The 13,726-nt window shown below is 42.2% G+C and overlaps 1 protein-coding gene across 2 annotated transcripts; it reads right to left on the bottom strand.

Annotated features, from left to right (window-relative positions):
- Positions 1–3,948: 3,948 nt before the first annotated feature.
- On the bottom strand, positions 3,949–12,733 carry klf4 (Kruppel like factor 4). 2 transcript variants are annotated; one of them, XM_072661423.1, is made up of 5 exons: positions 12,558–12,733; positions 11,483–11,570; positions 10,256–10,967; positions 8,494–8,658; positions 3,949–5,012 (listed from the first exon to the last, which is right to left on the bottom strand). In XM_072661423.1, the coding sequence occupies exons 1-5, from the start codon at positions 12,560–12,562 to the stop codon at positions 4,837–4,839; spliced, it is 1,146 nt and encodes a 381-aa protein (XP_072517524.1). In that variant the 5' UTR covers positions 12,563–12,733; the 3' UTR covers positions 3,949–4,836. The 2 variants fall into 2 exon arrangements, with proteins under 2 accessions (XP_072517524.1, XP_072517525.1); XM_072661424.1 differs by lacking the exon at positions 12,558–12,733 and having other exon boundaries at positions 10,256–10,965.
- Positions 12,734–13,726: the final 993 nt, after the last annotated feature.

The raw sequence follows: 13,726 nt of genomic DNA, 5'->3' as shown, positions 1-13,726 counted from the left end.
AATTACTATAAAAACTTACAGTGGATCTGTTGTTGTAGCACCGACAGGATCCAGCAGGTGGCGCTGCTGACTGCATTTGTATAGGGAGAAGCTGACTAAGCAGGCAGAGGCCTATTACACAGATTCACAGCCTGTCTATTGCCTTGAAAAGCACTGGTTACATGGTTTAGCACACGGACAGAAGCAAGTTCAAATGCAGGGGTTTGAGAAGGGGAAACATAGGAATGCTAAGCAGCTCAAATAGATAGGAGATTTATAGTACATTTCGTTATTAATCAGCACCGATCGGTTAGATGTCATGCTCAGAAGCTTAGGACTCCTTTTCCATGTTGGTCCGATCATAAGCAGGTAGCACAGGTAAGCACAGGTGTGGACAGGGTCCAGTGTGTCTATGGGATGTGCTGTTACACGATCACTCGGATCTCCTTCAGAGCTTCGGGAACATGTATGGCAATGAGGACCTGCTGCACAATTCAGCCTGACCTTATTTGACCTCTACGGCATCTCTGAAGGGTATTTCCCCCTGTCACTATGTTAAAGGGTAACTCCACCACTTTTTCACTTAAATTTCTCTGCCCAGTTAAAAGGCAAAGATGTGAACTAAGTGACTCAAGTGGGTTTGGTGTGAAACGCTCAGTTTCTAGAGACCTCTGGTTTTCTTGATTTTACCATCATCAGCATAGCATGTAAAAAATTGCGAAGACACGTTGAGGTTTACTGGTGGGTTGGGATAGTAAATCAAGTGGCTGTAAAGTTTCACTCCAATCCCACTCTGAACGTGTTCATCTCGACCACTCTCAACCAGTTACGAGTTACGCAGAGAATTTTGGAAAAGCTGTGGGGATGCCCTGTATCATCACTTCAAACGCTTTGTAGTTCACACCTCTGCTGAGTGCTGATCACCCCAAGGCCTGATGCTAACGCCAGCTGTGAAAGAGGCCCATGCGCTGTTGAAAACTAAGCTAAAGGGCGTTGCTAATCAAACGCAATCGGCGGCTTGGATGAGAGAAACACAGCAAATGACTGCTAATGAGCACGTTTGGCATCGGCGCCAGTTGATGAAATGAATCCAACAGCAAGCCAATTACACTTCACTTTGAGTGGAGTCCAGAGTGCTCGAATGTGTGAGTTAAAGGGCCTAGCATGATCAGCATGATTAGCATGATCGGCTAAACTTGGCTTCTAGCTCAAAATAGTCCATATATCACCCTTGATTTGCAGAAAATTTGATGTTGTAGAAAAGCACTCCAACGATCTCCAGCTCATCAATTTCATATGTCAAAACTAAGCTACAAAATCTGTCACAAAAAAACACAAAACAAGGGCATACATATGGGTACTCACCTGTGAGGAGTTTAGACCCGCCCATTAATTCCCATCCAGCATGAGGAGGCGGGCCTAAATAGCTCAAATTAGCACTTTAGTCCAGCCCGTTTGTGCCTGTTCAGGGTAGGTTAGCAGTTTAGCCCCGCCCATTTTTCATTCATTTCTCATCCAGGGTGAGTGGGCGGGCCTAAATAGCTCATTCACACCAGTTCAACACAAATTGGCAGTTTACTTCTGTGCAATTGTGCCTATTCAGGGTGAAATAGCAGTTTAGCCCAGCCTATTTACGCCCATCTAGGATTGGTGGGCGGGGCCAAACAGATAATATATGCCCATTCTGCCTGAAATAGCAATTTAGTTCCATCCATTAGTCCCTATTAAGCATGAGTGGGCGGGGCTAACCAGTTCATTCTTCTTAGTTCGCCATGAATGAGCCATTTAGCCCCAACCATTCATTCACACTGGAATGGAAGTTATAAGGAGTGTTTCAGCCAGGCCTGCTTTTCAAACGAGGCAAAATGCAGGTCAGCCAATCAAAACAGAGCTCACTTGCATATGCTAATCTTAAAAGAACAGTCCTGTTTAAATGTAAGAAATACAGAGGCTGGAAAGCAGTTGTGTACAAGTCAAGTATGATGTTGCAGCTGAACAGGGGCCAAAAGGGACCTTCTGTATTTTTCAGCCTGACAGGTGAAAGGAGGCTCCATAGATACGGGACTTCAGAAGAACCTTTTTTTCCCTCTTTTTTCAAGGCGGAAACTCTCACTTGGCCTCAGGCGGCGCCTCCATTATTAGCAGGGGTGTCGTTCTGTGATCTGATGTGGGTTCCAACGTGTTTCTCTGGACAGAGTTATGCGCGTCTTTAACCCGTTCATGTCCATGTCCACAGTTTTAAACCTGCCCTAAGTTCTGCGAGAGCACGTCCTGAACCATGTGATTAAAAGTTTGGTTTTTTTTAAAGACTTGATTTGTTATTAAATGCAGTGTTTTAGTCTGATGTTTCCAAAACAAAAGAAAATTGCTAATTTGATTGTGAAGAAAGGCATGGAAATTCTATGCAAATGCAAACGGGTGTTAAAAGGCACCCTTGGGTAAAAGTATTGAGTAACTTGTAGACCTGCATTGTGGAACTTCTAGGTGCATCCAGCAACTACCATCATAGAAACTACAAGGCTGAAACTGCCCGAGGCGCAGGGATGTAACGGCTGCACCACGTAAAGTGCAATGGAAAATTAGAATGAAGCCCCGTAGGATCTGAGTTGGTTCGGTTTGTTAAACCCGTTTTGGCATAGAATAAAAGCTCCAAAGTGAAAATTGTGATGAACAGCCTAAAAAAAAAAAAAAAACAAGCTATGTAAGCTGTCTGAATGAGCTTAGCTCTTGACTAGCATAGGTTATGCTTTCGTTTAGGTTTAATGGCTTAGCTGCTCCAACCTAACAAAGGTAGTAAACTGCTATGATCAAGCATAGACCAGCTAGTCCATCAAACCAATAAAAACATACACTATATACACGATACTGCTCGAAAGCTAAGCAAGTTACCTAGCTTAACAAGCTGATTTACCAGTGTAGGGCATGTTTTCACCTGAATCACCCCCATTAAAGACCAGCTCAGGCCTTCTGAAACCAGCTAGCAGCTAAACCAGCTCAACAGAATGGAGCCAAACACAGGACTAAGGATTCATTAGTATTAGCATTTGCTAATTAGCTAGATAAGGTTTAAGCACAGTGCTCTGCACCTCTTTTCGGTTAATGCTAGCTAGTTGTGTAGTCCTAAATTTTTTGCTAAAGTGATACAAGTGCCCACTAGTAAGTAAAAACACTGGAGTTAGCCAATCTCCTGAATACAATATTTCAAGGTTTTAATATTACGGGCTGCAAATATGGGCATTTCCTTTACCCATCTGAATCTTGATGGTTATAATAGAGCACCATTTTGAAGCAGATCAACGGCTCACAGAGAGAGCTAGCCAGGCTAGAGTACCGCCTCCAAACATGGTGGAGGTAGCTTCACTTAATGGTCCAACTATGACCACCCATATAGTTTCATAACAGCTGATGTTTCCCATCAGACATACTTTAGATATGACGGTAATCAAATCTAGTTGAGTTTGATGGGGCAAATGATATTTGCTGTTCTACTGGCCGAGGAGGAGGCTAATGCTAATGCACACAGACTAAGTGATTAGACTGCAGAGTTGTAAAGGAACTGGGAGCTGAATGGTCAGGTAGGCCAGTCAGATTGGACTGTAAGATATTAAACACTATAGTCGTTTAAAAGTTGCTCCAAGCAAAGTAGATGAGATTAGATTTTGGTCTGATTAAAGAAACTGATACTAAAACCGTGATTTTATTGCTGCTTACTGTTATTTTTAACACATCTTCCTAGGTTGTGGGGCTGATCGGATCGGTATTGTCCGATAGTAAGCATTAAGAGACTCAGATCGGATCCCTATTTATTAGTATTGCTATTTATATAAGCCCAAATGACGACGTGGTCAAAATGTGTAAAAATAAGACTATTATTAAAAGTCATCTGAAATACATTTTTATTTGTTTATACAGTATTGTATTCATACATAAAATACAAAAAAATACGAAAAAAATATTTACAAATGTACAAACCTAAGATTATATTACATTAATTTGACTATAAACAAAAACAAACAAACAAACAAACAAACAAAAAAAAAAAACTTTGTTCAGGTTTTTTGTTTTTTGGTTTCATACAAAAATATGAACGACTTATTTTATATATCAAAATTATTGCACCTAACAGCCACAGTGCAGATAGGATTGCCATCACCAAGGAGAAGCTGAGCGGTATCCCCTGATTTAAAAACAAAAAGAAAAAGGTTCCCAAGAAACTTCCCAGATTCGGTTTCCATCTGGCGTCGTCTTTGGTACCTTCATATATATTTATATATATAAAAAACCACCTGGATATACGGAGCACCATCCTGTAACACGCTGTGGAACTGCTGTACCTGAAATGCTTGGCCTGAAACGAGCGATTTAGAGAAACAGATTCAGACAGTCTTTTTGTTTGCTTCTCTTCTTCTGCAGCGAACGCTGGAGCGTTCGAGTCAAAGGCCTCGTTTTTATTGATCTATTTATTTAGCTTAGCGCGCCTCGCTTCTCGTATTGATCCCACATATATCCCTGATGTTTATAGATTTCCAGTCTGATTGGGTTCCTCTGCGCCTCACGCTTCTGGGGGCGGGGGCGGCGCTCTTCCAGTAACTTTCCCAGATTGGTCGGATGCATCGCGGGGGTTGCTCCGCATCGTCATTTTGTGTTGGAAGACGACAGCGATGACAACGACACACAAATAAATGACTTAAAAGACAAAAGAGTCGGTTTGCCGTGGACAACACGGCTCGTCGTGTGGAGCGTCTGCTTTTTCTTTTTTTTTTTGTTGACTTTCACTCAAAGGCAACGCATGGTCTGGGGTATAAACGTCCCCGTACAGTATCTGCTTCCCTTCCTGCTCCAATTCCGGTCCGCGGGCTATAGGTGGCGCTTCATGTGCAGGGCGAGATGGTCCGAGCGGGAGAAGGCCCTGTCGCACTTCTGGCACTGGAAGGGGCGGTGGCCCGTGTGCTTCCTGTAGTGGCGCGTGAGCTCATCGGAGCGAGCAAACTTCCAGCCACAGCCCTCCCAGTCACAGTGATATGGCTTCTCTCCTGCACACACACACACACAATGGTAAGTCTTCTAGCCCGAGGATACAGACTACATTCAGGTTAAAGTGGCTCAATTCTGACACAGATTAAAAAGCTTTACAGCAGACAAATGACAATCCGTAAAAACACAACTGTGAATTTTAATCCAGTTTGCCTGTGTTCACATTACAGCATCAACTCCTGTGATATAATTCTGTGTATATTTTTAATTCTATAATAGAATTATAGAATTAAAACTGATATCATTCAGATTTTTTTTAAAAAATTATCTTTCAAATTACATTCCAGTCGTTTTAGCTGTGTTCACATTACCTCTTTGTTGTGGCACAAATCTGGAGTAATACAATTTATAAATAATGCACTTAACAACACGTAGCACAAAAATATTAATATATTTGAGATTTCAAAGCAAAGATCACAATCATGCCACTTTGTTCACGTTCACATTACAGTATTAATGAAACCAGTTTTTTGTTTTGCTTTAATTTGGGTACAAATCCGATTTTTTGAAGCATAAAACACAAATGTCTGATCACATCCGAGTCAGTTTGGCTGTGTTCATATTACACACCACATTGCTTTCTTCACACTGCGATGGAATAAATCTGACCTTTGAACCTTAAAGTAACACAGGTCTGATATTTCTGATCCAGAAATCAGTGAAAAACAAAATTCTGTTGTCAATTTTGCTCACATTATGCACAACATTACTTTGTTTATGTTATTTATTTGCAGCAGCATTAGTTCTGTTTTTCAGAGCAGGGAAACACAAAAATCTGATCTTTCAAGTGACATCGGAGCTGTTTTAGCAATGCTCATACTACACGACGTTACACTGCTCAAGTTGCCGACAAGCGTTTTGACTTTTTATCATTTTTGATATTTAATATGACTGAGAGGGGTGTGAACAGATTTTGTAATCAGATCACTTCAATATGTTCTTCAGTTTGAAACTGTGGAGGAGCCTCTTATGGTGCTTTGAGGAACCGTCAAGAAAAGCCTTGATAAACCATCAAAGTAATCAGCAGTTTAGTGGATTAATATTCAAAACAGTAGAAAGCAGTAGATTACTTCATTAATCGCCATAATAACGAGATTAAAGGGTCAATAACCAAACCCTCATCAGAATAATCAGTAGATAATCGATTACACGTCATACTTAGTGTTGTTTGGAGTGGGTTTTGCTCCTCACTGTGTGTGAGCATGTTACTGTCCCTCAGTGTGGTCATCAGCTTTAACTCAGACAGAATTTAAAAAGCTGGTCATGTTAAAGCTAAAAGTTTAAGCTGGTCATGCGAGTCATTTCATTTCAGGCAGTTTCATTGACCCTAATGACGGATACGGGTCGTCTACACACACACACACACACACACACACACACAAGCGAAGATCACAACACAGTGATACAGCCATAACCAGAAATACCTGGGGGGAGGGGGGGCGGGGTCAGGCGGACACAATAACAACAACGCTGCAGAAAAAGTGGCCCATCCAGTCCGCCAGTGAATGGGAGAATAAACTGATGGTGTATGTGGTTTTTGTTTGAGGAGGGATCACTATCAACCTGCTGCTTAAATGCCAACTAATACCACCTGCTAACTGCTCTCGCGCTCTCGGTCTCTCTTTCTCTCTTTACTAACAAAGTGGTGTCTGATCCCTACGGCTGTCGCAGCTATTGGGGGTGTATTAGTTATTATAGTTCAGGTCCCACGTTTGTTTAACCTCTCAGAATAAGAGTGATCTGGAATCAGTGTACTGATCAGTACGAGCCCAGCATGCTCCAGCGCTCCAGCTTTTCTTCAAACATTTGAGAGTAATCTGCAGGTTAATGGATCAATCATCAAATAATCCTCAGATTACTTCATTAATCGCCTAAAAATAATCAGGAGATTATTCATTTAGTTGTAAAGCCAAACAGTAGTTTTCTCGATTAATCGGCAGTATAATTCTGGATTGCTTGATTAATCGCCAAATGAAACCAGTCATTTCTAGAATATTCATCACAGTAATCAGAGGGTTGATGGATCGGTCATCAAATAATCAGTAGATTACTTGATTAAATGGCACAAATAATCAGTTAGACTGTTTAATTAGTTGTAAGACCAACCAGTATATTACTCGATTAATCGACAACATAATTAGTGACCGCTCGAGTAATCGTCTTAATCAGTAATTACTCGACTAATCATCACAGTAATCAGAAAGTTTATTAAATTCTGAAACCAACTCAATGAATCATTAAAAATGATTTGATTAACTGTGAAAATAATCAGTAGTTGCTCAATTAATCATCAAATTATTCTGCAAGTACTCGATTACTTGACCATAATGAGAATGATCTTCACAAAATGTGGGTTTTTGGTTTTGGTTTTACACTTTACTTTGAGGAAGCATGTTACTGTGGGCATCACCCAGCATGGTCCTCAGCCTTAACTTGGCCAAATGTGGACTTTTACTCCCCGATAGCACATGTACAGATCAGGTTCCGCTGTGTTACTATAAAGAGAGAGGGAAAGAATAAGGAGCTGGCAGTCAATTTTAAAATATTGGAGAATAAAAGCTGGTTCTAGATTTTCTAGCTGGCTTCTTAGGTCACAATAACTGAGAAAAGGACCAATCAGAGGTGATCAGGTCAAGTCTCAAGTCAGCTTTAATGAGTCTGAGATTAGAGTAGAACTACTACAGACTAGGGATTATTCACAGCGCAGTGCTGAGGAGGCACAAATCTGAATTTTCTGCCCAAATGTGAAACAAATCAGTTTTTTCTTTAAGCACTAGTTTACAAAGAAAATCCAGAAATGACTAAAGAGCACAGAGTGAATTGAATTTGAACTGTTTTGTGGATGTTTACACTGTTTATTACATTGTTTACACTTTAGCATTAATGTGTAACAAATCTGATTTTAGGGGCAATCATTTCGGTTGCGTTTATACTACACTTCCCATGACCTTGTTCATGTCACAGAGCTCTGGTAGCAAAAATCTGATTTTGTTTTTATTCAATGCGACAGAAATCAGATTTTTTATATTAAATAAAAAAACAAATCTGATTTTTTTTTTTTATTAAATATGAAACAAATCAGATTTTTAAAATTATACGTGAAACAAATCGGATTCCTTCAAAGCAAAAACAACAATCTGAACTATCAAATCAGACTGGGACATTTTGGTTGCGTTTATACAACATTTCACATGACACTGTTTATGTTGCACGGCTGAGAGGACAAAAGAAAAGATTTGTTTGCTTAAATGTGACACAAATCAGATTGTTTTAGAGCAAATCAGACTTTTTCAGATGCAGAGTTGATGTGGCAGAGATTTTAGATTCATAATATCCTTTCAATTTTAAATATGACAGATCAGGTTATAATGTTAAGCAGATGTTTATGATTACATAAATTTTTTTGCGTGTTAGGAGTAGCTGTACGATATAGTATATTTAGTATTGTGGGTCGGCTCATGATGGCAACGCGTCACTGACCTGTGTGTGTCCGGTGATGAGCCTTCAGGTGGGAGCTCTTTGTGTACGTTTTCCCACAGCCTGCATAGTCACAGGTGTGCGTGGCTATCCGCTTCCTCGGCCACGAGCGCCGGCCCCGTTTGGGCTTTGGCTCCTCCGGAAGACACTCGGCTGGGGGCATCATCTCTGCAGGATGAGAAGGGGAGGAGGGTCAGTGTGAGGGTCACATCTACAGTTATCACTGCTAAAAAACAGAATCCAGTTACGTCATTTACGTTTCAGTTCAGCCAACAGGAGTCTGTTTTGTTTTGTTCATTAAAATTATTTTCATACATTCTTGTTCATCTTACATAAACAATTTCTTAGAAAGCAGTAAAATGCATTTTTATATATAATATAATATGCAATTATTATTATTATTATAGCAGTAGCTAGGTAAAAGTCTGTAAAACGTTGCATCAAATGTTTTAAAAACTTTAGAAAAATAAAATTGTCACATTTAGAAAACAAAAAAATGAAATGTCAAATATAGATTTTTCTTCGAACTTTAGAAACAAATTCGTCACGTTTTAAACAAAGAATTGTGGAAAGTTTATTAATGATAGGATATGGGCCCTTTAATTCATTTCACATCCAAAAACTACAATATCCACACAAATATAGTTCTATATACAACTGCAAAGGGTTCTTTGGCTATACTATAACTACATTTTTTACCATTTTTGATTGCTGTATTTTTGAGGTCCTATTTAAAAACATTTTTCACCAATCTAAAAAAAAAAAAGCCTGACAACAAACAATTTAAGCATTGGGTTGTACAGAACCAGTGCCTACATTAAAGAACGCTTAAAAATGTGGTATGATGAGGATAAATGACATAGAACATGTTCTGGCTGGTCCTGGCTGAACATCTGACAGTACGTTGCTGTTTTATTTCATACCTTTTATCAAAGCCAAATTTGGAATTTAATGAATTTTGTTAAACATCTGCTGTACAGTGGGTACATTGTACCTGCTTGTACCTTGGAGGACAAAAATGTACCTTTGCACCAACTACTTACAAGTGTAGACACAAATGTGCCAATGTGGAGTATGAATGATTTAATTTCCACTATGAATTATTCAGTATCTACAATAAATTATTCAGTATCTACTATGAATTATTCAGTCTCTACTATGAATTATTCAGTATCCACTATGAATGGTTCAGTATCCACTATCCACTACTACTGGGAATGAATTATTCATTAACCACTACGAATTATTCTGTATCTACCAAGAATTATTCAGTATCCACTATGAATTATTAAGTATCTACTATGAATTATTCAGTATCTACTATACATACGCATGGTGTACTACTAGTTATTCAGTATCTACTATAAATTATTCAGTGAATATTAGGAATTATTCAGTATCCACTATGAATTGTGTCCAATATGAAATATTTAGTATCTACTATTAAAAATGATTTAGTTTTTGCCATGAATTATTCAGTCTCCACTACAAATTATTCAGTATCCACTATAAATTTTATAATTACTAGAACACAAAAGGTATGAAACTCTCACTGAGGTGGAACCCTCAAGTACCTTTAAGTAGGGATCAAGACTGTTTCGTATTTGCCCGCTTTGCCCGCCTTTAAGGACCAGGTAGTACCTTTGAGGGTACAGTAAAAGTGCTTGTACCTCTACAATATCACTGTCCATGTCCATGTACAATATCACTGTCATTATGACTTCTACAGGTTTTTAAACAATGTAAACGCTCAGATTTGACTGACCTTGGTACTGCAAGGAGGGCGGAGGGGGCTGCGCATGGAAAGCCGAGTAACCCTGGGTGGGGAGGAACCCCAGCGGGTGTCCCAGTGCCTGAGAAGAGGCATGGTGCTCCTCTGGGCTGGAGAGCGAGGAGGAAGAGGAGGGCGGGGCGTGGCCAAAGCCGTGAGGGTCCATGGGCCGGCCGACAGCACACTTGCTGGGGCACTCCTGCTTTATCCTGTGGCACGCAAACAACACAGAAGGGTCCGAGGAAGAGGCGCCAGCTTTGCTCACCGTCGCCCCCTGGCTGTAGTCCATATGCATGGTGGTCTTGACCACAAACTTGCCGTGGAGGCTGGCGGGCGGCTGCAGGTATGCCGGATCCAGCTCGGGCCGCATCAGCTCGGCCACGAAACCACCTGACGGAGACACATCGTTTAGGTCCGGGATGGGGTACAGCGCCTCCCCCTGATAAGGCGGGTAAGGCCCGGGGGAAGTGGGCGGCGCGCGGCTGATCATGCCTGCCGCATCGTCGTCCTGCTGGTGCTGGGGTGTGTGGCTCTGCTGCTGCTGCTGCTGCTGCTGCTGGAGCATGCTGTTGGACAGGATGAAGTCGTAGTCCAGCAGGTCAAGCTCCTCCGGCTCTTTCTTGGTCATGACAGGCAGCAGGTTGCGGTCAGAGCCGCCGGACGGGAGGCACGGGTGCTTCAAATGGGACATCTCTTCCTTCCATCTCTTAGTCCAAAACGAGAGAGAGAAATATAGAGATATAAAAAAGAGAGAGAGAGGAATCACCAACCTGGACAAGCTCATATTTTAACCCATTACTAACCAACTCATAGTGGATACTGAATAATTCATACTGGATACTGCCAATCATAGTAACTACTGAATAATTCCTAGTAGCTGGTGAACAGTTCACAGCGGAGGCTGAATACTGTAGTACATGCTGGATACAGCAACTCACACTGGATACAGTCCAACAGTTCATAGCGGATACTGAACAAATCAGACCGGTCTTCAAGTCTTCAGATTAAAAACTGAATGATGAGGCTTGGAAGCTGAAAGAGGTGGTTGGCAGATGAAGGTGTTGGTCCACACCTTCACAGTTCTGTCCGGAGGCGGTGGTCAGCCAGGAGTGCTGTTATGTCATCTTACTGACGTGACGTCGCCGCTCTTCCTTTGGTCATTGTAAGCAGCCTGAATGCGAAGTGTTTGGGGTGTGCGTGTATGTGTGTGTGTGTACTCACTGTGTGTGTGCCACCGCTGCTGAAGGTGGATATGGAGGGCAGGAGCGCACCGCCCAGAGCCACTCGCTCTACATCATTTGGGGGCTGCCTGCACAGACACACACACACACACACACACACACACACAGAGAGAGAGAGAGAGGTGCAGTTTTGCAGTGTTTAGTATTACAACCTGAAGTTATACGTTCAGTTCATTATAACACTCCATAACTTCCCCAACAGAACTGAGAGAGAGAGAGAGAGAGAGAGTGAGAGAAAGAGAAAGGAGGGAGAGAGAAAGGAGGGAGAGAGAAGAGTCACACTAATGTAAGGAGAGAGAGAGAGAGTGAGAGAGAGAGAGAGTGAAGAGTCACACTGTAATGTATGGAGAGAGAGAGAGAGAGAGAGAGAGAGAGAGTGAGAGAAAGAGAAAGGAGAGAAAGAGAAAGGAGGGAGAGAGAAAGGAGCGAGAGTGAAGAGTCACACTGTAATGTATGGAGAGAGAGAGAGAGTGAGAGAGAGAGAGAGTGAAGAGTCACACTGTAATGTATGGAGAGAGAGAGAGAGAGAGAGAGAGAGAGAGAGAGTGAAGAGTCACACTGTAATGTATGGAGAGAGAGAGAGAGAGAGAGAGAGAGAGTGAGAGAAAGAGAAAGGAGAGAAAGAGAAAGGAGCGAGAGTGAAGAGTCACACTAATGTAAAGAGAGAGAGAGAAAGAGAAAGGAGGGAGAGAGAGAGAGTGAAGAGTCACACTGTAATGTATGGAGAGAGAGAGAGAGAGGTAGAAAGAGAGAGAGAGAGAGAGAGAGAGAGAGAGAGAGAGAGAGAGAGAGAGAGAGAAAGAGAGAGAGGTAGAGAGAAAGGATCGAGTGAAGAGTCACACTAATGTAAGGAGAGAGAGAGAGAGAGAGGTAGAAAGAGAGGGTAAGAGAATAGGAGTCGATAGAGAAGGTATGGGTAGAGAAAATAGAGAGAGAGAGAGAGAGAGAGAGAGAGAGAGACGTGCTCCGGCGTTTACAGCACCTAATGTGCATTTCTGTATCTATATAAAAATAAAGAGAGAGAGAGAGAGAGAGAGACATAGGTGAACACTCACCTCATCGCGGCTCAGTGTATAAATCCCATAAACTCTCTCGCGCTGTGTCTGAGTGAGTGAGTGCATACGCGCGCGCGTGTGTGTGTGTGTGTCCAGTCCGTGTGCGCGCGCGGAGCTCTACACGGACCGCTCCATGGCTCTCTGTGTGCGTGTATGTGTGTATGTGTCTCTCGTGCTGCTGCTCGCGCTGACTGCGCCGGGCTTCCCTTCCGCCTCTTAAACCCAGGGCGGACACGCCCCCTTGTCTCCCGGCAACGGAGAAAAAAACACAGGGCGCGCGCGAGCGTGTGTGTGTGTGTGTGTGTGTGTGACGACAAGAGGGAGAAAAAAAGTTGGCAGCCGGCCGGTGAAAGAGCCTCTGCCTCTGCTGTGTTTATGCATACACACACAGAGCTAGCAACAAGACTGCCACACACACACACACACACACACACACACACACACACACACTTCTGCTAAAGTTTCACATATGGACTATGTTATTAGTACATATAGATAGACATATAGGTACATACGGGATATAACTACTATTGCATACACACACACACACACACACATTTATATATATATATGTATGCTTCCTCTATATGGTATATAGTAGTACATTATTTATATATATATATAATATGTGAGAAATATTATTATTACATATAGGTAGTTACAGTACATACAGTTTATTATACATAAATATTTCCGTGTGTGTGAGTGTGTGTGTGTTTGTGTGTGTATTCTGTTTACAGGGTGAAAGCTGCTCCCTCACACGTGGCCGGCTGCCAGGGCTGTGAGGTGTGTACGGTGTGTAAAAGGCTGTGATGAACAGAACAATAGTTGTAAGGTTGGGGAGTTACACCTGTCGCTCCATTCATTCCTTCATTCATCCGCTAACTGCGTTCATTCACAGCCACCTCACCACCTCCGCCGCCCTGCTATTCACCTATTGAATATTGCTGCCTCTACTGAGCCGGCCCGCCCAGACATCGTCCAGCTTCAGGTCATCTGAGGTGGTTCGCAGCTATCGCTTCATCTGCAGCCCTGCTCGGGGGGTCCGGTCCGCACGTTATACTGGTCTAATCGAATTAGAACCCCCTCCCCCTCCCCCGTACTCCCAGTGCGGTCGTTTAGCCAAGACACGTTTGGTGTCCTCAGTTTTAGGCTGGAGCTACGAAGCT

This window comes from Salminus brasiliensis, chromosome 18, assembly GCF_030463535.1.
Source record: "Salminus brasiliensis chromosome 18, fSalBra1.hap2, whole genome shotgun sequence".
Lineage (NCBI taxonomy): Eukaryota > Metazoa > Chordata > Actinopteri > Characiformes > Bryconidae > Salminus > Salminus brasiliensis.
This window is presented reverse-complemented; position numbering and strand designations above follow the sequence as displayed.

Bases quoted from the DNA above. Each gene is read 5' to 3' on its own strand.
- klf4 (XM_072661423.1), bottom strand. The intron at 10,968-11,482 runs GTGAGTACACAC...TTTTGGACTAAG, and splicing joins GCAGCGGTGGCACACACACA to AGATGGAAGGAAGAGATGTC. The intron at 8,659-10,255 runs GTCAGTCAAATC...CTCATCCTGCAG, and splicing joins GCCCTCCTTGCAGTACCAAG to AGATGATGCCCCCAGCCGAG.